Source organism: Mytilus californianus, unplaced genomic scaffold (genome assembly GCF_021869535.1).
Source record: "Mytilus californianus isolate M0D057914Y unplaced genomic scaffold, xbMytCali1.0.p SCAF_7, whole genome shotgun sequence".
NCBI lineage: Eukaryota > Metazoa > Mollusca > Bivalvia > Mytilida > Mytilidae > Mytilus > Mytilus californianus.
Window position 1 is genome coordinate 92,502,022 of NW_026262723.1, and position 27,245 is coordinate 92,529,266.

At 31.7% G+C, this 27,245-nt stretch overlaps 1 protein-coding gene across 1 annotated transcript; it reads left to right on the forward strand.

Annotated features, from left to right (window-relative positions):
* The first annotated feature begins 390 nt into the window (after positions 1-390).
* LOC127708707 (uncharacterized) lies at positions 391-25,371 on the forward strand. Its single transcript, XM_052213826.1, has 12 exons — positions 391-631; positions 4,117-4,235; positions 6,287-6,406; positions 6,867-6,953; positions 7,251-7,314; positions 14,322-14,384; positions 14,914-14,954; positions 18,119-18,205; positions 20,185-20,270; positions 21,498-21,567; positions 22,860-22,899; positions 23,963-25,371. Exons 1-12 carry the CDS (start codon positions 427-429, stop codon positions 23,989-23,991), a joined length of 1,011 nt encoding a protein of 336 aa, XP_052069786.1. The 5' UTR covers positions 391-426; the 3' UTR covers positions 23,992-25,371.
* The last annotated feature ends 1,874 nt before the right edge of the window (positions 25,372-27,245 follow it).

A 27,245-nucleotide genomic window follows, 5' to 3' on the forward strand; every position in this document is an offset into this window, starting at 1 on the left:
AATTTTGAAATAAAATATGAGAAGATAGCTATTATTATATGCTTTTTGAATGAAAAAAAAAATGGGGTCACCGTCAATTTTTTCCTGCCTTTACATTAAAAATAGAAAAATTTCCTGTAGTTTCCTTTATAAATTGTACTATTTCTGAGTTACTTCCCCTTAATACGCAAAGTTTTTTAAAAATCAAGCAAAAATAAGGAGACGTGATATGCATAAACTTTTTAATGTCCCACTCCAATTATCTGGGCCCCTCTTTTTCAAAATCCTGGATCCGCATTTGAGACATTAATTTTGGTTCTAAATCAACGTAAAACAGTTATTGTACTTTGTAGTTCATTCATTTTGTGTTTGTTAAATGGTTTTTGGATGTATCGTTCGGACAAGCACATGCGCATGTCACTGGTTAGATGTCATTAGTTCCGCTCGATGCAACGTGTGAGACAAGTTGCCAAACTAGCGGTTTCTTTGAATAACTGCTGCATACTTCAAAGATCCTTAAAATTACCCCTACAGCAGACACGTATCTCTCCTTTCTGTGGCATATTTTATTCTAAGTCAGCCTTTGCAACGATGTCTTACAGTGTAACTGAGCGAGGATGTCCGAATTCTTTGGAGTACCGAATGTTTTTCAGTAAGTTTTACAGTTTGATAATAATATGCAGTGTTAGCTTTGTCCCACTTAAAAACACCCCGTGGTTTTTAAAAAAATAAAGCATTAGAATTGAGGAGATAAAGTAAGATTAAAACTAAATTATATCAGTTATAACTTATATTTTTGAACCTGTACTTTTTGTTCCCATATACTATAGCATGCAACAGGTAGTTGAATACACCTTATCACTATTTGTCCGCCTTTACTGGACATCACAGGTTCCCGTAAAATTTTGATGTCATAATAGAAAATTTCGATGCCACAATGGAAAAGTGATTTGTTGTATGACGTCAATAGTTCAAGAGGCGCAGATTCTCAGGTCAAGCGGCGCAGATTTCCATATCGCGATAAGGTCTATTAATATTATCCCTTATTAGAATCCTGTCTGAAGTGATTTTCCAATTTAGCCACTCATCAAACAACAGTTAGTGGGCGGCCAAATCAGTAGCTGTGGCTCTGCAAATTTACAAAATTATCACATGGACCATAAGAGTGACGGTTCAGCAGCTACCAAATCAGTGAATCAGACAGGAAACAGAATCCCAATAGGTATAAGGTGAATAGATCTAAAAAAAATTTAATGAGAACAATGAAAATCATAAACAGACTAGTTTTCCTCACTGAACTTTTTCTCTTAATTTATAAATATGCATCAGTGCTAGATATTTAGTTGGTAATTCCTTATTTTTTGAGTGGAGAAATATTTGTATAACTATAAATGACATAAACTGAGACAACTGTTACTGTAATGGTTTATTCTCAGGTGAAATAAAATTGAATTTGAACAATACTAAAAAAAAATTTAAAAAGGAAATAAACCAACGATGTATATTTTGTTGTAAATTTAATATCATCCCTTTGAAGACGAAGGCTTCAGGGCTTGGGGATAAGTGAGGGTCATAAATTAAGCAAAATCCAAGAAATTTATCTTAATGAACAGGTACACATGTCACATTTAAAGCAGGTTTCTGAAATTAGCTTGAAGACATTTGGTAAATGGTTGACTTCAAGAGGGAAATACATTTGTAGTTGTTTTTTTACTTGAAAAGGGGAAAGTGGCATCACACAAGGGCAGAGGGTGCAATATTTCTTGAGCAGGGACTGGTCCAGCGAGTGCTTAAAAATCTATATTTTATTTATCATTTGCATGTCTCGCTTACTAAAAAAAAGTGTTATATGATAACTATAATTGGTATATAAGGGAATCTTACAAAGTTTGGCAGTGTAAAGCTCGATGTATTTTGGCATATAATACTAAGTCAATAAATATTTGATGTGAAACAATACTGCTGACATGCAATTTATTTTTTATACGCCCGTTTACGGGACGTATTATGGTATACCGCTGTCCGTCTGTCCGTCCGTCCGTCCGTCCGTCCGTCGTCAACATGTCGGACATTTACTCAAAAACGCTTTAACCAATTTGCATAAAACTTTGGTGAATTGTTTATATCTATTGACGTGAGCTCCCTTTCGTTTTTTATAAATTTTAGATTTTACGTTTCCGAGTTATGGGGTTTTATTCATTAAAAAGGGGGGATTTTCCAGTTTTTGGACAATAACTCAAGAATGCTTTCACCAACTTGCAAGAAATTGTGGTGAATTGTTTATATCTATTGACATGAGCTCCCGTTTGATTTTTATAAATTTTAGATTTTACTTTTCCCAGTTACAGGGTTTTGTTCATAAAAAAAGGGGGATTTTCCAGTTTTCAGTCAAAAACTCAAAAATGCTTTCAACAGTTCTTATGAAACTTTGGTGAATTGTTTATATCTATTGATGTAAGCTCCCTTTAGAATTTTTTAAATTTTACATCTTACATTTCTGAGTTATAGGGTTTTATTCATTAAAAAAGGGGGGATTTTCAAGTTTTCGGACAATAACTCAAAAATGCTGTCAGCAATTCTCATGAAACTTTGGTGAATTGTTTATATCTATTGATGTAAGCTCTCTTTACATTTTCATAAATTTTTAATATGACATTGAGAATTAATTGAATTTTATTTGTTTATAGTCTGACAACAGATTTACTAAGTATTGCGCAACAGCACAGTGTATTGCACAACAGCAAGAAATCTTTAATTTTTGACTACATTTATTCAGAAACCTATAATATGTCAAATATTTAATTACAATCCAAATTCAGACCTGTATCAAGCTTGAATATTGTGTCCATTTTTGCCCCAACTGTTCAGGGTTGGACCTCTGCGGGCGTATCCAGCTGCGCTCAGCGAAGCAGTTTATTACCCTCATGTATGGAGCTATTTTTTCCATGCATACTTTTGTAGCACTATAAATTTGAAGTACTGAAAACACCATAATAATTTTGGATTTTTTTTCTCATTTCTTTGAAATTATTGTACTATTTCAGTACCATAGTTTCACGCACATACATTGTATGTCTAAAAATTTCTGCAAAATTGCAAAATATTCCAGTTTTCAAATTTTGTTTATTGTAAACAAGCACTATAACTTACAAATGAATGTTTTGTTTAATATTTTTCAAAGATGTTATCTCAATCTAAATCAATATATTTATACCCCATTGATGGGCATTATGTTTTTTGGTCTGTGCGTCCATTCGTTCGTCCATCCGTCTGTCCAGCTTCAGGTTAAAGTTTTTGGTCAAGGTAGTTTTTGATGAAGTTGAAGTCCAATCAACTTGAAACTTAGTACACATGTTCCCTATGATATGATCTTTCTAATTTTAATGCCAAGTTAGAGTTTTGACCTCAATTTCATGGTCCACTGAACATAGAAAATGATAGTGTGAGTGGGGCATCTGTGTACTATGGACACATTCTTGTTCAAAAATGATATCTCAATCTAAAACATATATCTTAAAATCAAACTAAACTACAATATACTTTGAAACTGTTTCAACTCCCCTTCCTTTAACTGTTGAATTGTCCATGTCTTAGGAAGCTGTCTAAATTCCTTGTTTTTATATTGAATAAGTGACAATTAATTTTACAGTTTGAATTTTTACAAGTATTTTTTACAATATAAAGATTTGTAACTACTTGAATTTTCATGACAAATATAACATTTTCTTCATTTCACTTTTGGAATAGTTAAAGGAAGGAATTTGGAATAAAAGTGTAGAAGTTGGGATTTCCTCCTTTAGGTAAATGAACCCACATAACCAGAGTATTGCATGTACTTAACAACACAATAGAAGGTTGTATTAAAAACCTTTTAATTTTTTGAAGTTTATTTTAAGAACACAAAAATGCATGTATTTTATCCTTCTGTTCAATAGTTTGTCTAATATAAAGCTACAGTTGTAACAATCCTACATGTATCACATCTTAAATTATTTGTAACTGAAATGACATTTGTTTCAGCTTATGTATCTATGTTTGACAATCTTAATTTCACATAGATCATAAAAAAATAAATTGTACATCAGTCATCAAAACTATTTTTTATAAACAAGAAATATTTGATTACATTAATTCCAGATGGACCAAATGGCAATATTATCTCTCCTTTCCATGACATTCCATTATATGCTGATGCAGACAAAAAAATTCTCAACATGGTGGTGGAAATTCCTAGGTGGTCTAATGCTAAAATGGAGGTAGGTAATGGTATCAGGTAAAAAGGATATATATATTTTTTTCCAAATGCCAATTAAACTTGCTTGTTCAAAAATGTTAAGTGGAAGGTAAATGGTACATGTATAGGATAAAAAAAAAAAGGCAATTTTTGAAGACAGGAGCCTGTAATTCAGTGGTTGTTGTTTATTGCCATATATCGTATATGTTTTTCGTTTATTGTTATGCCCCATCTAGGGGCTTAATGTTTTTCGGTCTGTCCGTCCGTCTGTCCCGCTTCAGGTTAAAGTTTTTGGTCAAGGTAGTTTTTGATGAAGTTGAAATCCAACTTGAAACTTAGTACACATGTTCCCTATGACAATGTGTATGATATGATCTTTCTAATTTTAATGCCAAATTAGAGTTTTGACCCCAATTTCACGGTCCACTGAACATAGAAAATGATAGTGCGAGTGGGGCATCCGTGTACTATGGACATGATGGACACATTCTTGTTTTTAACATAAATCAGGCCGTTTGTTTTCTCTTGGATTTTTACTTTTTGTCATTTCAGGGCCTTTTAGATCTTACTATGTAGTATGTGTTTTGTACATAAATCAGGCCGTATTGTGACCTATATAGTTGTTAATTTCTACATCATTTGGTCTCTGGTGCAGAGATGTCTCATTTACAATTATACCACATCTTCATATTTTTATATTTCAAGTTTTTAAATCCCTATACTACTGGATAGTGTATAAATCTAAAAATGAACTAGACCAGGAAGGTTACCATAACCCATTCTGTGCTTAAGAATAACTTGATAGGTTGAAAGCTTATCCCGACATTAATATGTACACAAGATCTGTAGTACATTTGTAAGATATGGTCTGAATCATGTTTAATGTATGAAATAGCAGACAGGAAAACAAATATACAGATTAAGTTAAGACAAAAATCTTGAAATAAGATTTCTAGATTCTTTTGTTTTAGTGCCTCCCATTGGCTTCTTATTTCCATTAAATTTTATATATCAGTTTTACATGTGTACTTTATACCAAATTCTAAATTTTTACTTACCCATATGTTTTGAAATTAGATTTGGTAGGACACATGTGTTGATTAAATTTTAAAGCATATAGACCTTTTGGCCTGAATACTATTTGATCCTTTTTTTGTTTTTTATATAAAAACAAACTGCTGAAGTGCACATCTGGTTCAATGTGTAAAGAGACCTTTGTATCATGGTGCTATAATTTTTACCACTTTTACTATATCTGTATAGATTTTACAGGAATGTATTATAAATGTGGTACTATAGTTTTAGGAAAACAGTGCTACTTCAAACCCCATGCCATTGTGTTATTGAAATTACTGGAGATACATGTTACTCTGTCAGTATATATTTACAAATGTTCAGAACTTTTATTAATTTTCCAGGAAGTTTAAGGTTTGCATTCCATACTATCTTTAAAATGTTAAAATTGTTAAATAATTGTACATGTGTGAACTTGATTTTACCTTTTAAACAAAAACAAACAAAAAAGATGCAAGTAGTTCTCTTGTAATGTTAAAAAATATAGATGTTCCCAATTTTTAAATAAATATTTTCAGTGCAATATGCAAAAAAATCTCTTTCAGGTAACAATGAAACAAAAATGGATGACTGTTAAAATAAATATTTTGCCAGCAGAACATCAAATGTTTTGTATTTAACTTGCAAAAATGCAAAAATGTATATGCTATACATGTGTACTATGCTCTTGAACAAAGGAAATTATATATTATAAGGGAATAACACTGACCAAAATAAACCAAAATATTAAAATTCATCAATTGAAAATATATCACACATGAATAAAAGATCAGTTTTACTTATTTCAGACTGAAAGGAGAATTTTATAGTTTCGAATCAATGTAATCAATAATATTATATGTTTGTATTGATTTTTACTGTTCTTGAATTTTGGATAAAAGTATTCTTAAAATAATCAATTATCAGTACATGTATTTACTACATTATAAGTAACCTAATTACCATTTAAACCTGTCTTGTAGGAAGATTAACATGTAACATTTTATCTTTATTTTACAGATAAATAAAGAAGAAAAATTAAATCCAATAAGACAAGATGTGAAGAAAGGGGCACTACGCTATGTAAAGAATGTTTTCCCACATCATGGTTATATCTGGAATTACGGAGCTTTCCCACAGGTGAAGTAACGATTCTGTTTGTCTCGTTTTATTTACATTGATAAAAGCTAATATCCTAACAAGGTGTACTTTGATAGTTGGTAATCTTCTTGGACATGTATTTGTTATCTGCACTGAAAATGTGAATGCATGCAAGGAGGATTTAAAAATGGCAATTTTTGTCTATGCAGTTAATCAAAAGGCCACTTGTGCAAATAACTGGATTTTTTTTTAACATTGGATAAATAAAAAATGGTTTTGTGCAGGAGGAAGTTATGCATTGAAGTGTTACATGATTAAGTACAGTTGCATTGAAAGAAAAAAGCTAACCAAAATCCACTTTTTAATACAGGAAAAAAAAAGTTGGTTCATTTATTGACAATTTAAACCTTTAACCGATCAAGCAAATTGAAAAGATTATCTTGATAGATTAAAACAATCTGTAATGGAAACATGGTTTACTAGAATCTTTTATTTGTAGACATGGGAAGATCCAGACCATACAACAGAGGAAACTGGAACAAAGGGAGACAAAGATCCATTAGATGTCTGTGAAATAGGATATAAGGTATGAAGGTCTGATGGTATTTTCTAGGTAACACAAAGCTGAAGATCTAGTTTTAAATGATGAGTAAAAAGCATCTTATTTTTACACACCAACATATACTATAATCACTTCCAACCAAAATGTAGGCAATCTATGTTTGGTCTCATGAGATAGCTGCCCCATATAAATTACAGATCTATTGATAAATTGGACCAGACTTAAAAAGGAAAATGTCCTGGTTGATAAGATATGTGATACAGATTTATTATTCTCATTTTTATACATGTATGTCATTAAATATAAAACCTATTTTTTTAGGTACACCCAAGAGGGGCTGTGATACAAGTGAAGGTTCTAGGTACCATGTGTTTAGTTGATGAAGGTAATAATAATAGATAGCCTATGCATTTTTTATGTTCTGTGATGTTAAGGTGATTGGGTTATTTTTTGGGATAAAGATTGCATGAAAAGCCACTGGTTTGATATCTATATCGTCCAGGGTTTATCATTACCTTTGATAGTTAAAACAACATAGTGCAGTGAGGTGGACATTCTTTATATCCAATCCAGCCAATGTCATGCAATTTATTGATGATATGTTATACTCTGATATTCAAGTTACAAAATCATGTGTATTTGAATAACCATACTTGTCAAGAAAACTATTCTATTAAAAATCACATAAGTTTTGCATGGCATATTGATGAATATGTTATAAAAATAGTGTTCAACTATGAACAAAGTAAGATAACTCAATTCAAAAGATATTATTTGCCAAAATGTGTTCCATTGCCAGATACTTTTAAGTTCACATTGAAAAATGAAAGCAGCCTTTTCTCTTTAGTGCTTGTAAGCACATTGATTGTTGGGTTTGGCAGAATAAGATGACCTAATTTATGTAGTTTATTCTTATTCCTACACCCATAATGCAAATTTTGATTTTGATCTTTCTGTACAATATAAAATTAATGCATAAGCTTTTGCTCAGGAAAGTTTACAAGGCGAGACCTGTAATTTTTAGGCAGTTAAGCTGCCTTATGCGAGCACCCTAGATTTGTGTTCTACCCAATAAATGCTGAAATACGTGCCATTGTTATTATCTAGCTGGATATAATGTTATTTATAACTAATTGAATAGTTTTTTCATACTTTTAATTCTGGATTACAAAAATATGACCAGAAAAAACCTTAAATGATCGTCGAACCACCCAAAAGTTTTGAAGTTGCACATAGGAAGTAGAGCACATTAGGAATCCTTATGTAGTTTATTATCCCCTGTGCTTTTGGCTAAGATGTCCAAGAACAATTGTATGAAATATTTAATCGCCGAAAATCTTTAAAGACAAGTAGTTTAGATTTCCCAAATGGCAAAAATCGTAGGAATATTGTTTGTCGTCAATACGTGGTACAACTACGTCAGTAGTCTATTAATAAGTTCAACTGTTCATGCTGTTGGCGGCAATTTCAAATTAGAAGACGAAATTTTCGTATCTTTTCAATTTGGAGGCAGGGGTTCAAATTAGCGGTGGTCCGAGGTCCGCGACCTTCCACTTTTGCAATCGGACTCTCGACTTGGTTACTAGCTACGCCCGACGGACCTTTCACTTGAAAGAAATTAAAAATAACTTTGCAAACCTTTTTACCAAAGTCTCTAAATAAACGATCTCAAAACGTATTTTCATCTTTATTATTCATGACAGCGATGTTCATTTTGTTCAACCGCAAGCTTTATACAGATAATTGCCGACAAGTAATGTGTAAATTCGAGTAAAATCGTATCTGACTGACAAAGACAACATTGAAAAACAATGGATGCCGTGTAGACAATTACAATATCGGGTCCGATTCCGGAAGCGGATAAGGGTAATTCCGGGTTTTGATGATCAACTACAAAAAAACAATTTCAGGCAAGTGACAAAATACATCTATGCATGGTAAATAAATATAAACACTAGAAATGGAAACCAAAAGATATATGTAAAAGAAAGAAAAAGCAAAAAATAGTTGATACAGAAACTCAAAATTACTTTTTGACAAATTTTAATGTCAAAATCCAATACAATGTGACAGCTGGGAACAGTATATCTAACAATATATATGTTCCTGGTGACAGTATAAATCTTCTTTATCAGTGATAAATGTTGATAATGCATGTAAGATGCTTTTAAAGTGTAAACATATTACTGCAATTTTTTTCTCAATTTTGAAGGGTCAGTTAAAATAGCTGGAAGTTTCTTACTTTGTTTTCACAAATAGTGCAACTAGATTATATGATACCTGAATGTAAGCAAATCATATGATATATAGGTGGAATCCTTTGGGTCACTCTACCCCCTCCTGTTTGATAACTTTGAAACGGATGAGATCCCCACCCCTAAACCATATATATTCATGTATGGGACTATATAACTAATCAAATGAAATATAGGGGGAAGTCCCTAGGGTTACCCCACCCTCCTGTTTGAGAACTTGGAAACAGTCGAGATCCCCACCCCTAAACCATATATATTCATGTATGGGACAATATAACTAATCAAATGAAATACAGGGGAGTCCCTGGGGTCACCCCAACCCTCCTGTTTGGGAACTTTGAAATGGTCGAGATCCCAACCCCTAAACCAAATATATTCATGTATGGGACAATATAATAAATCAAATGAAATATAGAGGGAGTCCCTGCGGTCACCCCACCCCTCCTGTTTGAGAATTTGGAAACGGTCAAGATCCCAAGACAAGACAAGATAATTTATTTAAACTGACTTAAGCACACGTATGGTGCTACAAGAGGATAACAATTATACATTAACAATTACATATATACTTATACATTTACAAGCAAGACACACAATAAATAAATAAGTGATATCATACAATAAAATTGAAATAAACCATATTTGGTTGATTTGTTTGCAAAATTCTTAATTGCAACGTGGATATGAAGTTATTGTAACATGCTTTGTATTATGAAAATATTTTTTCAATATGTCTTAGAAACATGCACACTTTTGTTAGCAGTGGCACGTTACAGTGTGATAATAGACCAGTAAGTTTCAATTGGGAAGGATTTTGTGTGTAATATGTAGGTATATACCTTTCTCTTAAAGACATAATTTGTTCATTGGAGCATACAAAAAATAATGATCCCATAAACCATACATATTCATGTATGTGACAATATAACAAATGAAATGAAATATAGGGGGAGTCCTTGGGGGTCACCCCACCCCTCCTGTTTGAGAAATTGGAAACGGTCGAGATCCCCACCCCTTAACCATATATATTCATGTATGGGACAATATAACAAATCATATGAAATATAGGTTGAGTGCTTGGGGCCACTCTACCCCTTCCTGTTTGAGAATTTGAAAACGGTCGAGATCCCCACCCTAAACCATATATATTCATGTATGGGACAATATAACAAATCAAATGAAATATAGAGGCAGCTCCTATGGTCACTGTAAACCATCCTGTTTGAGAACTTGGAAACGGTCAAGATCCTCACCCCGAAACCATATATATTCATGTATGGGACTATATAACAAATCAAATGAAATATAGGGGAGTCCCTGCAGTCACCCCACACCTCCTGTTTGAGAACTTGGAAACAGTCGAGATCACGACCTCTAAATTAAACCATATATATTCATGTATGGGACAGCAGAACTTATGAAATGAAATATTGTCCTGTTTGATAACTTGGAAACAGATGAGATCCCCACCCCTAAACCATATATACTCATGTATTTGGCAATATAACCAATCAAATGAAATATAGGGGAAGTCACTGGGGTCACCCCACCCCCTCCTGTTTGAAAACTTGATAACGGCCGAGATCCCCACCCCTAAACCATATATATATTCATGTATGGGACAACATAAAAAATCAAATGAAATATAGGGGTAGTCCCTAAGGTCACCCCATCCCCTCTTGTGTGTGTTTTAAGAACTTGTAAAAGTTTGAGATACCAACTCCTAAACCATATTCATTCCTGTTCGTCATTTCAAACAGATTTGAATGACATACAAGGTCAATCTCATAGGCATCACATATGCATATCACTTTACTAGACCTAATCAATGTGTACTAGACTTTGCCCAATGTCAGGCGACCATGGGAATGAATAATTATGGGAGCTTTGTTTGGGAGACTTCTTAACAGCATTCTGTTACAATTATTTCTTGTTTATTATAAAATTTTATTGATGCAAAAAATGAGTAGGTTTAAAGAATTTACCTTAATTATATTTTGAATAATTTCTGGTTCTATAAAAAAATTCATTTTAATATGGCTCATTTTAAAGAAAACATATCTTTCAAGCCCAAGAATGTTTGACCAACTTTATTATAATCATCTGTCATTTTATTCCAAACTTAGACATCATGGACTTGGGGTGAAGGCGGGGGTCATTTACATTTACTATGGGCAGGTCAGTCAGACCTCACCTTTGATCCCCGTAGTAGTAAACATTTGTCTGATTTGTGTCTCATAACTTTTGCACTGTAGAACACAAACTCAGTTTTCTTTCCAGGGAAGCAAGTCCATGCATACTATTACAAGCTGGTACTAAGTCAACTTGAACTACTAACAGTCAACTAATAACCAACGTTAACTATCAACTAGAACAACTGCAATCATTTCGAACTTGTACCACTGCAGACACATGACCATTAAAAATATACTTGATATATGCGTTGCTTTTGAAAACCTTGATAAAATATGAATTATTTGCCTTAATAATTAATTCATAAAATGAACATAAATGCACAATATATGAATGTTTAATGTTTGTTCTTTTAAATCTTAAAAAAAATGAAGCAACATAGCCACAGTTTTCATAATTATGTTTGCCTTGGTTTTTGGTTAACTGCCTACAGCGCTTACAGTGCTTTGATTTTTTTGGAGGGGGGGTTTAATCGGTGAAAATATAATGGCATTCAAGGGGGATTTTAATGAAAGTTATGTAAAGCATTGAATTAAGTGGAAAACTTATATTAACTAAAATTGGCTGTCCTTTTTTTGTGGGAGTTATTTCCCTTAACTGCAATATGTTAGCAATGTTTCAAATGAAAGTTTTACTATGATTCATTTAACAGCAGGAAGTGCATTATTGTCAACTTTACACATATAAGTTTTGCAAACTAAAATGTTATTCCATAATCATGTAATAATTATCTCTAATTTATAGTTTTTTTTATTCGATCAATATTTATTTTATTACATTAGAATATAATTATACTTTTTAAAGTCATTCTATTGGATAACAGTCAACATATTTGTTTCATTCAGGAACATCTATGAGCTGTATTAATCACAAATGCCATCATAAAACTGGTCTAAATGTTTGCAAATCATAACAGCTGTTACACAATTTATTAATGATTCAATAGTTATTAGACAATGATTTGTGGGTTTTCTTTCAAATTTTCAAATGAAGCATTCAACAAAAAAATCTGCAATTTCATTCATAAATATGTTCAAAATCTTAATCAACATAAAAACACTTTTAAAGGATTATTTAGTTATATATTTAGCTAATATATTTCAGGCAAAAAAGTTGATGTGTAATTTATGTTGATTTATTTACATTAGAAATCACCGATTCACCTATAATTCTTATTGAATAGTCTCTGTCTGTTTGAGTTTGATTAAGAGAGGTATACACCACTAATATAGACCAGTTTTTATATTGTTCCTAAAGAAGGAGAGGGGATGTAATATCCTCATATTTCTAGTACACTGCATAGAAGAACAAAAAGTGTTGCTGACATCCCCACTCCTGCACTTCTATGTTTAGTTGTATCGAGGACGAAATGACTATTTAGTTCTTCGATAAATCTGTCACTGTTTATTATTCCACTTAATGCATAGTATATGTTTTGTATTTCATAGTTTGCATTTCAATGAACAATTCAGTTTTCAACTTACTATATTATAATTCAACATGACATAAATGTCTTTTGGTTTGTTTTTGTCGAGCCTGCAACTTTTGTCGCAGAAAGCTCGACATAGGGATAGTGATCCGGCGGCGGTGTTAGCTAACTTCTTAAAAGCTTTATATTATAGAAGCTAGAAGACCTGGATGCTTCATACTTTGTATATAGATGCCTTATGTTACGAAGTTTCCGTCTGTCATATGTCCATTGTCCTTGACCTCATTTTCATGGTTCAGTGACTACTTTAAAAAAAGTCAACATTTTTTGTAATGTTAATTTCTTTCTTATTATGAGTAATAGGATAACTATATTTAGTATGTGCGTACCTTGCAAGGTCCTCATGCCTGTCAGACAATTTTCATTTGACCTCGACCTCATTTTATGGATCAGTGAACAAGGTTAAGTTTTCGTGGTCAAGTCCATATATCAGATACTATAAGCATTAGGTCTACTATATTTGGTATATGGAATGATTGTAAGGTGTACATGTCCAACTGGTAGGTGTCATCTGACCTTGACCTCATTTTCATGGTTCAGTGATCAAAGTTAAGTTTTTGAGTTTTGGTCTTTTTTTCTAATACTATATGCAAAAGGTCAACTATATTTGGTGTATGGAAATATTTTATGATGTACATGTCAGTCTTGCTGGTTTTATTTGACCTTGACCTCATTTTCATGGTTCATTTCTCAGTTTTTGTGTTTTGGTCTGTTTTTCTTCAACTATAAGCAATAGATCAACTATATTTGTTGTATGGAAGGATTGTAAGGTGTATATGTCTGTCTGGAAGGTATCATCTGACCTTGACCTCATTTTCATGGTTCATTGGTCAATATTAAGTTTTCATGGTTAAGTTTGTTTCTTAGATACTATAAGCAATAGGTCAACTATATTTAATGCATAAATTGATTGTATGGTGTACATGTCTGTCTGGCATGGTTCATCTGACCTTGACCTCATGTTCATGGTTCATTGGTCAATGTTAAGTTTTCTTGGTTAAGACTGTTTCTTAGAAAATATAAGCAATAGGTCAACTATGTTTGGTTTATTGAATGATTGTAAGGTGTACATGTATTTCTCGTTTGGTTTATCTGACCTTGACCTCATTTTCTTGGATCATGTTAAGTTTATGTGTTACTTGTAGTTAAGCTTTATATTTAGGACTATCAACATAAAATCAATGGTTAGTAAAGAAGGCGAGACATTTCAGCGTGTGCACTCTTGTTGTCATTGGATTGCTGTCTCTTTGACTTATACCCAAGCTCTTTTCTTAGAAAATGTCATACTTTCATTGAAATCTTTTTTTTCAATTTGATCAAGGGTCTATTACATTACAAAATATAAACTTGTGTGAAAGTGTTGAGGGAGTTGCACTTTAATATTGAGAGAAGAAGAGGGAGTTGAACTTTAATGTTGAGAGAAGAAAAGTAAGTTTTCATATGTTTACATTTCAGGTGAAACAGATTGGAAAATAATAGCTATAGATGTCACAGATCCATTAGCCAAAGATTTAAATGGTAAGACAGTCAAAAAAGTTGTTCAATAGGGAATATCTTATATGATACTGGAGTGAAATATCCCAGATAATCATGAAATTTGATTGGTTACCTTGACAGGGGATATAAGCCCATATCCTGTGTTAGTAAAAAATTTCAAAATGGTAAACAAAGTTAAAATCTGGACGCTCTAGTATAAAATAATTGTTACTTGGGCTTCACATGGGATATGGGCTCGTATTCCCTATCTGTGCCCTATATCTCCTTTGTCTGATAGCTCAGGGAATAGGAGTTCATATCACGTGTGACGATTGTGAATTACATATAATTTAACAGTTCCTAAGTTACACACATTTTTTGCAAGTTGTATACCAAAGGTATATTCTGTTTGTCATCTACATTTTGTAAATGAAACACCTGCAATAACCAGATATTGAATATTAATGAAACAGAGCAAAGCCATAAGTCCATAACCTAACTTTTGAATGCTTCCTCATTATTTCATATATTTTGGTATGTTAAAATTGACCATTTGTTATTTTTTTTACAGATGTTGATGATGTAGAAAAATTTATGCCAGGATTTTTAAAGGTTTGTATGAAAAAATGACATTAAAACTGAACTGTTCTCATCTGCTCAATTCAGAACATTAGTATTTATTGCTCTGCCATCCCTTACTGTCTGGAGATGTGGTATGATTGCCAATGAGAGACCTATCCACTATAGACCAAGCCATCCCTTACTGTCTGGAGATGTGGTATGATTGCCAATGAGAGACCTATCCACTATAGACCAAGCCATCCCTGACTGTCTGGAGATGTGGTATGATTGCCAATGAGAGATCTATCCACTATAGACCAAGCCATCCCTTACTGTCTGGAGATGTGGTATGATTGCCAATGAGAGACCTATCCACTATAAATCAAGCCATCCCTTACTGTCTGGAGATGTGGTATGATTGCCAATGAGAGACCTATCCACTATAGACCAAGCCATCCCTTACTGTCTGGAGATGTGGTATGATTGCCAATGAGAGACCTATCCACTATAGACCAAGCCATCCCTTACTGTCTGGAGATGTGGTATGATTGCCAATGAGAGAACTATCCACTATAGACCAAAGGATCAGGATGTAAACAACTATAGCCCTGTATGGCCTTTAACAATGAACTAATGAGCTAAACCCCCTATTGTTTAATGAGCTATAAAAGAAACTGGCTAGACAAAATGTGAAATAATTCAATAAAGAAAACAAGCAGCCTTACTTATGCTAAAAACAAATATGGTAGACAGGAATTAAACCACTGATACATAAACATAGGATATGGAGACAGCAATTAAACCACTGATACGTGAACATAGGATATGGAGACAAAAGAGTTTTATATTTTCTGTTTCAGAATGCCATTTGCTGTCTTGTATGTTATTTGGGTAGACATTTTGTATTACCTCTTCTTTACATTTCTAAATACACTTGATTGTTGTGTTTGTCACTATGTTAGAGGGTTGTACAGGGTGGAAATACTCAGTATGTAACCCAGTTTGTCACTCTGTTAGAGGGTTGTACAGGGGGGAAATATTCAACAATTTGTCTGTCATGTTTTATCCAATGAATTAATGCAGGATTTGATTTGTGGGTGTGTAATAAGGGTTGATTTGAATAATATATTAAAAATTGCATTTGTATTAGAACTTGTCAAAAGGAAAGGAGAAAAATAGTTAACCTATGAGTTTAGAATTATGTATGATCATGACAATTCCTTTAAGAGAAAATATCCATAACTCTTGCTATGTGGGTCAATAGGAAAAAATATAGATTAAAAAGACCTATACAACCCTCATTTTATCTACTAATTTTACTCCATGATAAAAATGCATTTTTAACATGACCAAAATTTTTGTTCAACTGTAAAATAAAAAGAACCAAAATTTTGAAAAATGTTTAAGTTTAAGAAGGCCTAACCTCTTCTAACTCTTCAGTATGGATGCAAAATTCAAGTTTGATAACATTTTTTTTGTATTCTGAAGGATTTATCTTTATTTGTAAACTTTTTTAAATATTCAATGTGTAGCGATTATTTACTTAAAGATTTAAACCATCATAGCAAAATTTTTCACAGATTTTAGGAAATTTTGGTGTAAATGCTCTTTCAATGTCTGACTGAAGGTCAATAGGTCATCAAATTGTTTTTATTTAATCCTCATATTAATTGGCACAATGCATATCTGGCTTTCAAATATTTACTGGTGCAGTGGAAACCAACAATTCTTGCCATCAAGTTTGGTATGCCTGAATGTTAGTGAACTTATGTATAATATTTGGTCAGAAATTTATCCTTGCTGATTTTTATCCAAGCTCAAAATATGATTTTACAATCAAATTCAGGCATTTTAGACAGTTGCATTATTGATTTTTGGTGATAGTTCCTCCCTTGACTTGATCTCCTTCCCTTCTTTACAACTGTTCAAACAGATGTAAATAAAGTTATTTTTCTGAAAATAGACAAAAAGCGGGAGGCTTTAGATACAAATGAATCTAAAAGACAACTTCATTATGTATTGCCTTGCGAAAAAGTTGTTAGTTAGGGCACATTCTGGAGGTCTGTCTTCAGTTGCGTGAAATTCAGTAAAATATGATTTGGACAAAAACACAAAATGTGCATTGAATTCTGATAAAAAAAAAAAATTTTTTTGTCAACAATAGAATATTTCCTGACCTCTTGGGTAGCCTATTTTTAACTAAATTTCACTCTAATCACATCTTCTATTTAAAATCTATGATTTTGGCATTAAAAGGGAATTTACAAGTAAGATAAAAGTTTCTAAATAAAGGTAAAGGTTTGAGCTCTTGAATCTTAGCCCTGTTTCACAAAGTGCAAATCCAGCTTACAGTATTCTTGAATTTGGGTAGTTGGGTGGGCTTGGAAAATAGGGTACTTATATTTATCAGCTCTTCCTACATATTTCAACCAAAAAAAATAAAACTTTTTTTGTGAGTTCACTTGCAATTCCATTTAAAAAAAGGAGATGTGGTATGATTGCCAATAAAACAACTATCCCCCAGAGTTCAAATACGTGGATATAAGTATTTTATCTCTTTTAGCACTGTCTATTTGAGTGTATTTGCTATGACAAGATTTTGTTTTTTAAATGTGTTTGTTGTGTCTTTCCTTAACTTTCCTTTACCTGTGTAACATCTATATATGAAGTAAAGAATTATGTTTTCATCTGCCAAAACAGTTCCTCCTAGATTTTTTTTTATTAAAAGAATGTGTGGTATGATTGCCAATGGGACAACTATCCATAGACCAAAGAACAAAGGTGTGATTATTTACAATTGACCGTACATATGTTGTACATACTTTCATTTACTGTTTGATATTTCAATTATTTTGAACTTACTACTCAACTGTTTAATTTTAGATATTAAAACACAGGTAAAAGTTAAACAAAATCGGTACTCTACTCAAAATACCATATATAAGAATGTGTGCAGTGACTTATCTGTTGCCTAGATTTGAAGCTTTTTTTACTTATATTCATTGATAACTGCTATGAGTAGATTTTATCAAGACTAAATACATGTGGATATTTTAGGGCAAATCATCAAACATTTCATGTTATGCTTTTCCTGTACATGAGGTAAAATATTACTAGTTAAAATTAGAATGGGAGTTTTGATGATTGCAATTTTTGCACAGTATTTAAATCACTCAATTAATTTCCGAATTTACAGTTCTGTATTTCGTTTTCAGGCTACAAACGAATGGTTTGCAATTTATAAGATGCCAGATGGTAAACCCAAGAATAATTTTGGATTTAATGGAGAATGTAAAAATAGGGTAGGTTTATTGTGTAGTACTAGTTATATGTGTATTATATCAAAAAATTTGTTAGTGACTTTACCATAAAATAATATGATAAAAAAATATACAAGAACAAAATGATTTAAATTTATATCTCAATTATTCATAATTCAATAACCTTTTCCATGCCATTCTTGGAAAGTCTGCTTTTGTGTAAAGGAGTTTATTTTTATGCCCCCTCCACTACTAAGTTTTACCCTTGTCCGTCTGTACATACGTACGTCCCAAAATTGACTTCCGTTCTCTAACTTGAGTTTGCCTCAACCAAATGTTATGAAACTTATACACAATGCTAATTACCACAAAACACAGATGAAGTTTGAATTTTGGTGCGTCACTTTAACCGTTCTAGAGTTATGCACCTTTATAAATGTAAAAAATGCAAAATTTTTAGTTTCTGTTCTCTAACTTAAGTTTGCCTCAACCAAATTTTATGAAACATATACACAATGCTTATTACCACCAAATACAGATCAAGTTTGAATGTTGGTGGGGTCACTTTAACCATACTCGAGTTATGCCCCTTTATAAATGGAAAAAAATGCAAAATTTAGTTTCCGTTCTCTAACTTAAGTTGCCTCAACCAAATGTTATGAAACTTATACACAATGCTAATTACCACAAAACACAGATGAAGTTTGAATTTTGGTGCGTCACTTTAACCGGTCTAGAGTTATGCACCTTTATAAATGTAAAAAATGCAAAATTTTTAGTTTCTGTTCTCTAACTAAGTTTACCTCAACCAAATTTTATGAAACATATACACAATGCTTATTACCACCAAATACAGATCAAGTTTGAATTTTGGTGGGGTCACTTTAACCATACTCGAGTTATGCCCCTTTATAAATGGAAAAAAATGCAAAATTTTTAGTTTCCGTTCTCTAACTTAAGTTGCCTCAACCAAATGTTATGAAACTTATACACAATGCTTTTTACCACAAAACACAGATCAAGTTGAATTTTGGTAGCGTCACTTTAATAATTATCGAGTTATGCCCCTTTTTATAAATCGAAATATTGCAAATATTTAGTTTCCGTTCTGTAACTTAAGTTTGCCCCAACCAAACATTATGAAACCTATACACAATACTTATTATCTTAAAACTCAGATCAAGTACAAATTTGGGTAGCGTCACTTTTATCGTTCTTGAGTTATGTCCCTTTATTATGTTGTATGCAAGTGGGGGCATCATCTGTGTCCATAGGGACACATTCTCCATTTATTTGTGGAGTTTAAGTTTCATGATTTCAATCATCAAGCCTGTTTGTCAGGTATTATTTTCGTGTTTTTAGTCTCGAATACTTGTACAACTCCAAGATCAAATTTATAAAAGGTGATATTTCCGTGATTTTATCGAAATTATAAGAATAGACTTGAGAAAATTTCCCACTTCACAGTAATTGGTCTTACTTCACACAGTTGTTGCCTTTGACTTTTTCATGATCTTGTCTTATGATTATATCTTAAAAGTCCAGATGTTTTCTGATGCATAATTGCATATGTTTAAATGGTGTCCAGACTACACCTTGCACTGCATTATTGCTTGAATTTGCATCAATATCATATGTTGAAATAGGTAGCGCTGAACATATTTGGTGCTATTGACCAAGGCTGGGGTGGTGACATGAATCTGAGTTCACTTTAGCATAGCATTAAAATAGACAGTCTTTTCTGATAGCAAAATGTGATAATTAATTGGGATAGTACCTTGGGCAGGTGGCTCTTATTGTTTCCATGCAATAACTTTCCAAAGTATAAAATAAATGGTGGATGTGGTCAGTATGGTTATTCCATGTATTACAATTGATATGCACAAATAGGATTATTTTAGACTATTGCAATTCAAATATTTTATTATGCAAGGAAAGCTTGACAAACATAAAACATTTCATTTGACATTTGTGTATTCATTTAAGGAGAATTTACAATAATAAAAGTTCTACTTTTTTAGGCATTTTCAGAAAAAGTGATAAAGGAATGTAATGAACAATGGCAGCGATTAATAGGAAAACAAGTAGAATGTGATGATTTAGCCTGGTAAGTATATAATGGTGATATGATATGGTACTACAAGTTACTGTTTAATGGGAAAACAAGTAGAATGTGATGATTTAGCCTGGTAAGTATATAATGGTGATATAATATGGTACTACAAGTTACTGTTTAATAGGAAAACAAGTAGAATGTAATGATTTAGCCTGGTAAGTATATAATGGTGATATAATATGGTACTACAAGTTACTGTTTAATGGGAAAACAAGTAGAATGTGATGATTTAGCCTGGTAAGTATATAATGGTGATATAATATGGTACTACAAGTTACTGTTTAATAGGAAAACAAGTAGAATGTAATGATTTAGCCTGGTAAGTATATAATGGTGATATAATATGGTACTACAAGTTACTGTTTAATGGGAAAACAAGTAGAATGTGATGATTTAGCCTGGTAAGTATATAATGGTGATATAATATGGTACTACAAGTTACTGTTTAATAGGAAAACAAGTAGAATGTAATGATTTAGCCTGGTAAGTATATAATGGTGATATAATATGGTACTACAAGTTACTATTTAATAGGAAAACAAGTAGAATGTAATGATTTAGCCTGGTAAGTATATAATGGTGATATGATATGGTACTACAAGTTACTGTTTAATAGGAAAACAAGTAGAATGTAATGATTTAGCCTGGTAAGTATATAATGGTGATATGATATGGTACTACAAGTTACTGTTTAATAGGAAAACAAGTAGAATGTGATGATTTAGCCTGGTAAGTATATAATGGTGATATGATATGGTACTACAAGTTACTGTTTAATGGGAAAACAAGTAGAATGTGATGATTTAGCATGGTAAGTATATAATGGTGATATAATATGGTACTACAAGTTACTGTTAAATGGGAAAACAAGTAGAATGTAATGATTTAGCATGGTAAGTATATATTGGTGATATAATATGGTACTACAAGTTACTGTTTAATAGGAAAACAAGTTTCACTCAGTTCATGCAGCAAAATCTTTAATACATTTGTTTATGCTGTTAGGTTTGTACTATATATGAATTTGACAGTTTGAACCAAAGAAAAGTTCCAGTTTTCAAGTCCTCAAAAATTAATTGAAATAGCATTAAAAAAATTCCGGACCCTGATTATAAGTTTGATTTGCTACTATATTTAGTGTTAAAGCATTAAACTAACAGATTCTAAAATTATTGAATGAGTAATGATGTTATTAAGTGGTGAATTCTTTTATTTCAGTGAAAACACAACAGTAGCAGGCAGTCCATTTAAAATAGAACAAAGTGATGCTGAAGCAATTGTTAAAAAGGTTTGTTATTTGTACCTTGTTAAGCCTTACCCTTTGGAAATGAATATTTTGTTCAAATTAGACAGGTTAAGTTGACAGAATTTATTGTGTTTATAGTCAGGTGTTAGTAGTAAGCAGGTTACTGATTTGTTGACAGTTTCCACTGTGTTCAAGTTAACATTGCAACTTGGAACCTTTCTACTGCTCTTAAAAACAGCACTGTTGATAGACTAATTAATATAAATTACTTTGTGTAATACATGTAGGATGAACGATTATACAATTAGCTTGATGGTTAGAATGAATGAGGCATTTCTGTGATATCAAGATATATGATAACAGACTACACGAATGAATTTTATTTTTACAGGACATTCGGTCTGGTAAACAACCTAGCTTTACCAGACCGAATGAAATTTTACCAGACCAATTTTTTTTACATCTAATTGTATATTATCCAACAAAATACAACAAACTTATGACTTGTTGTGCCGTACTCCTCTCCAAAATGCACAAAAACAAAATCGTGTGACAAGAGTGTATATTTTGATGAAAGTTGTGCACAAATGCTTGAATGCATTTCAGTGACAAAGAAAAGTAATGTCACATTTTATTGGATTTTGACATGAAAATTATTTGTGAACTAAAAATAATTTAGAATTTCTGTATAAAATATTTCCTGTTTCTTCTTTCTTTTTCATATATCTTTTGGTTTTCAATTCTAGTGTTTATATTTCATACTCATAGCTGTATTTTGTTACCTGCTTGAATTTTTTTTTATTTATTTAATGTATTTGATCGGCAAACCCGGAATTAGCCTTATCCGTTACCAGAATCTGATCCGGTATTGTCTACATTTCCGGTTGATGGCAGCCATTGTTGTTTTTGTCAGTCAGATATGTTTTTTCCCGGATTTACACATTACTTGTTGGCGATTTTCGGCATAAAGCTTGCAGTTGAACAAAATAAACATAACTGTTATGAATAATAAAGATGAAAATTAATTTTGAGATCGTTTGGGATTTTGCTAGAATGCTTGAAAAATCCATGAAATAAACAACACCTGACATTCGGACCGGAATTCAACAAAATTTTACCAGACCGATCCATTATTCACCGGATTTGTCCGACGGTCCGACGAATCGTGTAGTCTGCGATAAAATTTAAGACTCTGATATCATGAAAATATGGAATTTGGATTAAAAAATTATTGAATGAAATTATTTTAAATGGTGGTCATTTATAAATTGCAATTGTTGCTGAATTTATCCATAAGATTTTATGAAGTACAGAAATATTTATGTATTTTACAGAGTGCAGAGCCAGGATCAGCAAAAGATATATCAGATACAGGTATGCATAATGCATTTATTACTAGTAATTTATTTATGTCACCAGTTTGTCTCTGATTCCTTATACAATAAGATACAATAGGATTACGTTAGTGGTTGTGTATAAAGGTTAATTTGAAGGATACATTATATAGTTCAGATGATAATTAAACATTAATATCATAGACAGAAATCTGCAATACTGATTCTGATTAACATTAGAAATAAGATTTATCTCCCCTTCATAATGAATTTTGTCAATCTGTGTTACAGTATACTTTGAAAGTGTTAATATTCAATGACTAGATTGTTAATAATTATACCCCCGCTTTAAAAAAGTGGGGGTATACTTTTTTACCTCTGTCTGTCCATCCATCCGTCAGTCCGTCCATCCATCCCATGAATATTTTTCGTCACATCTTTCTCAGGAACTACATCATAAGGATTTCTGAAATTTGGTTTCAGGGTTTATATAAGTCAGCTATACCGTGTGATGCGTTTTTCAGATTCATCACTCAACAACTTTCTGTTTACCGAACACTTACATCATTTTACACATAACATCCAAGTTGAAAATTTTCGTCACATTTTTCTCAGGAACTACATTACAAGGATTTCTGAAATTTGGACTCATGGTTTATATACCGTGTGATGCGTTTTCAGATTCATCACTCAATAACTTCCTGTTTACCGTCAAGTATTTGGGCTGGGGGTATCATCAGTGAGCAGTAGCTCGCAGTTTCACTTGTTATTTAATTGTTTCATGGTTCAGTACAAAACCAAATCAAATACAAATTTCCAATGTGCACAAATTTAAGAATTCATGAACTGCAGAAACTGCAAGAAACAATGGTATTAAACTGACTATAACTATCAACAAAAGATGACAGAGACAAAAAAAAAAACAATAAGGAAGAATACATTTATTATTAGCTATGAATATAAAAGATAAAAATCTGAAAACAAAATAATTTTCGCTCTTAATTGGTATTAATCATGCATTAATAGGATAATCATGTGTTTAAAAATCAGAATTTTCAATAGAGAGAGGATGAAGATGCTTATATAATCTTTTTTAATTTCAGTTGACAAATGGTACTACGTAAAATTGTGAGAGACATTCTACATAGTTCTTAAAGCCAGCTCATCTTTATCTCTACTTATTTTAATTTGTCAAACTAGTAACATATCTGTGGATTTAGTTGTGAACATTTTATCTATATATAATTTGTCATTTTGATTTATATTTAGCAATTACTTTTTGGAAATTTTACAATTTTCAGCCACATGACAACTTATTTAGCATTAGATCATTAATGTCTGTTATTATTTGTCTAGATAGATTGTTAATTTTGTGAGGGTTATGTGTATATGTGCAGTATTATGTGTAATCAAAAAACATTCCTTACAAAATTTTTCAAATTGAAACTTATTGAATTGATCATGTGTGTACTTTAAATAGGAATGTTTTGTACTAAGAAATCCTTTATTGTATGTAATCTGAAAAGGACCCACCAAATTTGCAGCATAATTTTACCGATGTTTATGGAAAGTGTAATTTGTAATATCAATACAATGTCATTACTATGCAGGGATCATGTGATAAGTAGAGGAAGAAAGTATTTATTTATTTATCCTACCACATAGCCAACTATTGTTTGTTAATAAATCTCAGTTTTGTTCTTAATTTGAAGTTTAGTGATAGATTAATTTTTTAGAAGAAATTTAAAATGTAGTCTTACGATTTAAACATTTACCTATAATCTATTGGCCAAAAAGTATATTGCATTGGATTTTTGATGCAGGAACTAAATCAATTTCTTTATAATCAAACTTTATTATCTTTTAACCTTTTAAATTGATAATTTATTGTACACCTTTCATTACTGCAAACCTGAATATTTTGATTAAGCATTACTTTTATTATTTGGTTACAAGCTTATTTTTAATTATATTTTTTTTGTTGCTTAAAGTGTTGAAATCTGATTTATTATCTTTTTTTCAATGAAAATATTGATATGGTAAAATATTAACTATTTAATCAAACATGTAATAAAAGGCTTTATCTCGGATTTGAAAAATTGTCTCCATTTAAAGATTAGATTTTAAAATCATATACTAAAGATGTTAGATATTTAGTACAAGAATACCAGTATGCTAGTAAAAACGCAATACAGCTTGACCATTGAAGTCGCATAAAAACAAGTTTAAATGAAAATGTATTTATCTATTCTATTGTATGGTAGATGTGGAAAATGAACTGATTATATATTTAGATTTGACATTATAATATAAATATAAAACCTGCATACAGTAATATATTTTGTGTGAAGTGCCTTTGTAATGTTTGTCTTTTCAGCTTACAGTGAAGTGTCACAATAAAATGTTTGATGGTTAAATGATATAATATTTATTATTAAATTGATTTTGTCTGTTTTGATTAATTTTTTATGCTCAATATATGGAAAATTAAAGATCTTTGAAGTTTGGTAAACTATGTGTTCATTAATTTCATGCCTTCTATATCTATGATTCTATGTTAAAAACCATACCACATCCATTGCAATTCAAATCAATACAGCCAAACAGTCAATTAAATGGCTGCTTATTTATGATAAATGACTTGATTGGACACCACAGCAAAATTAACCATCAACCAGAAACTAGCTTTTTGACAATAAAAAAAATGATATAAGACACACATGAAAGTTAGAAAGGTTTTTTTATAGCCATAAAAACAGCTGGGTTTTTAGGAATAAAAAAACCCTTCCCTCCGTATTTAGGTTGTACAAACAAAAATCAGAAATGATTTATGGCTGACAAAACATGGCTAATTGGCGATTAGACCATGTATAGGCCATATTTCATGATTACTTAACACAACAGTGCTTTATAGTGGAAGGTTTGAAGGTTGGCAAATCAATGCCTTACATTTTAGTTTGAGGTTACACTAGAATTAATGTTGAATTGGACAATTTATAAATGTTTCCATCTCTGAAGGTCAAAATATTTTAAAACCTTGATCAGTAGGAGACCCTAGGTTCATACAGATGTCACACTTATCCAGTTATCTATAACTCCTAGTATACAGAAAACAAATCTAAAAATTCTAATCAAACCACTGGATTTTGAGAATGAAATAAAAGCAAAAAAATGTATGACACAAATACTCTCAAAAGAAATCCTACCTACTGTATTGTCCTGTATTTAGTCAATTTTATAGTTGAAGAACACAATCATACAACTACATCAAGTTTTTGGTGGGGCTATTTTGCTGGACTTTTAGTTTTTCTGGATGTTTTTTGGACTGTTTGAATTTTAGTAATTTCTCTTTCAGCCATGGCATTGTTCTTTGACTTTAATAACGTTCTTTTACTTCCGGAGGCAGCTTCTGCTAGCCCTAACCAATAATGCATACTAGTTCAGCGAAATGGACACCACACCAAAATTCGAAACATAGAATAAAATTCATGACTAAAATCTCTTTTTTGCTGATTATTTGAACTATTTTACAATATCTCTTTACCTACTATAGTTGTTTACCTAAATATAAAAAATTGGGTAAAAAAAAATCGACATTTAAGGACAAAAACTACTGTAAGTAGTCTACCAACTATTTCAGCAATATTGACTTATTTACATTTACTTTTGTAATAAAACATATGAAAATGGTTGAATTAACTATTTATGGAGTGTAAAAATTTCTTTATTATGTGCTTTTGATTTTGTTGACAGTTATGTCTTTTCAACTCTTTATTCTACACTTCCACACAATCTTATCAAACATAGTTTTCCTATTTGATTAAATGGTCGTTTGAAAAATCTGATTGCAACTCATTTAAAGCCCTGATGAGAAATGAGAAAGGTAAATATGCTAGATATACATACTTGACTGATTGATTGGTGTGTAATGCCACTTTCAGCACTATTGATCTATTGTTCTATTTCGTGGCTGTCAGTTTTTATTAGCTCACCTGACCTGAAAGGTCAAGTGAGCTTTTCTCATCACTTCGTCCGTCGTCCGTAAACTTTTACAAAAATCTTCTCCTCTGAAACTACTGGGCCAAATGCACCCAAACTTAAACACAATCATCATTAGGGTATCTAGTTTAAAAAATGTGTCCGATGACCCCGCCAACCAACCAAGATGGCCGCCATGGCTAAAAATAGAACATAGGGGTAAAATGTAGATTTTGGCTTATATCTCTGAAACCAAAGCATTTAGAGTAAATCTGACATAGGGTAAAACTGATTATCAGGTCAAGATCTATCTGCCCTGAAATTTTCAGACAAATCTGACAACCTGTTGTTGGGTTGCTGCCCCTGAATTGGTAATTTTAAGGAAATTTTGCAGTTTTTGGTTATTAT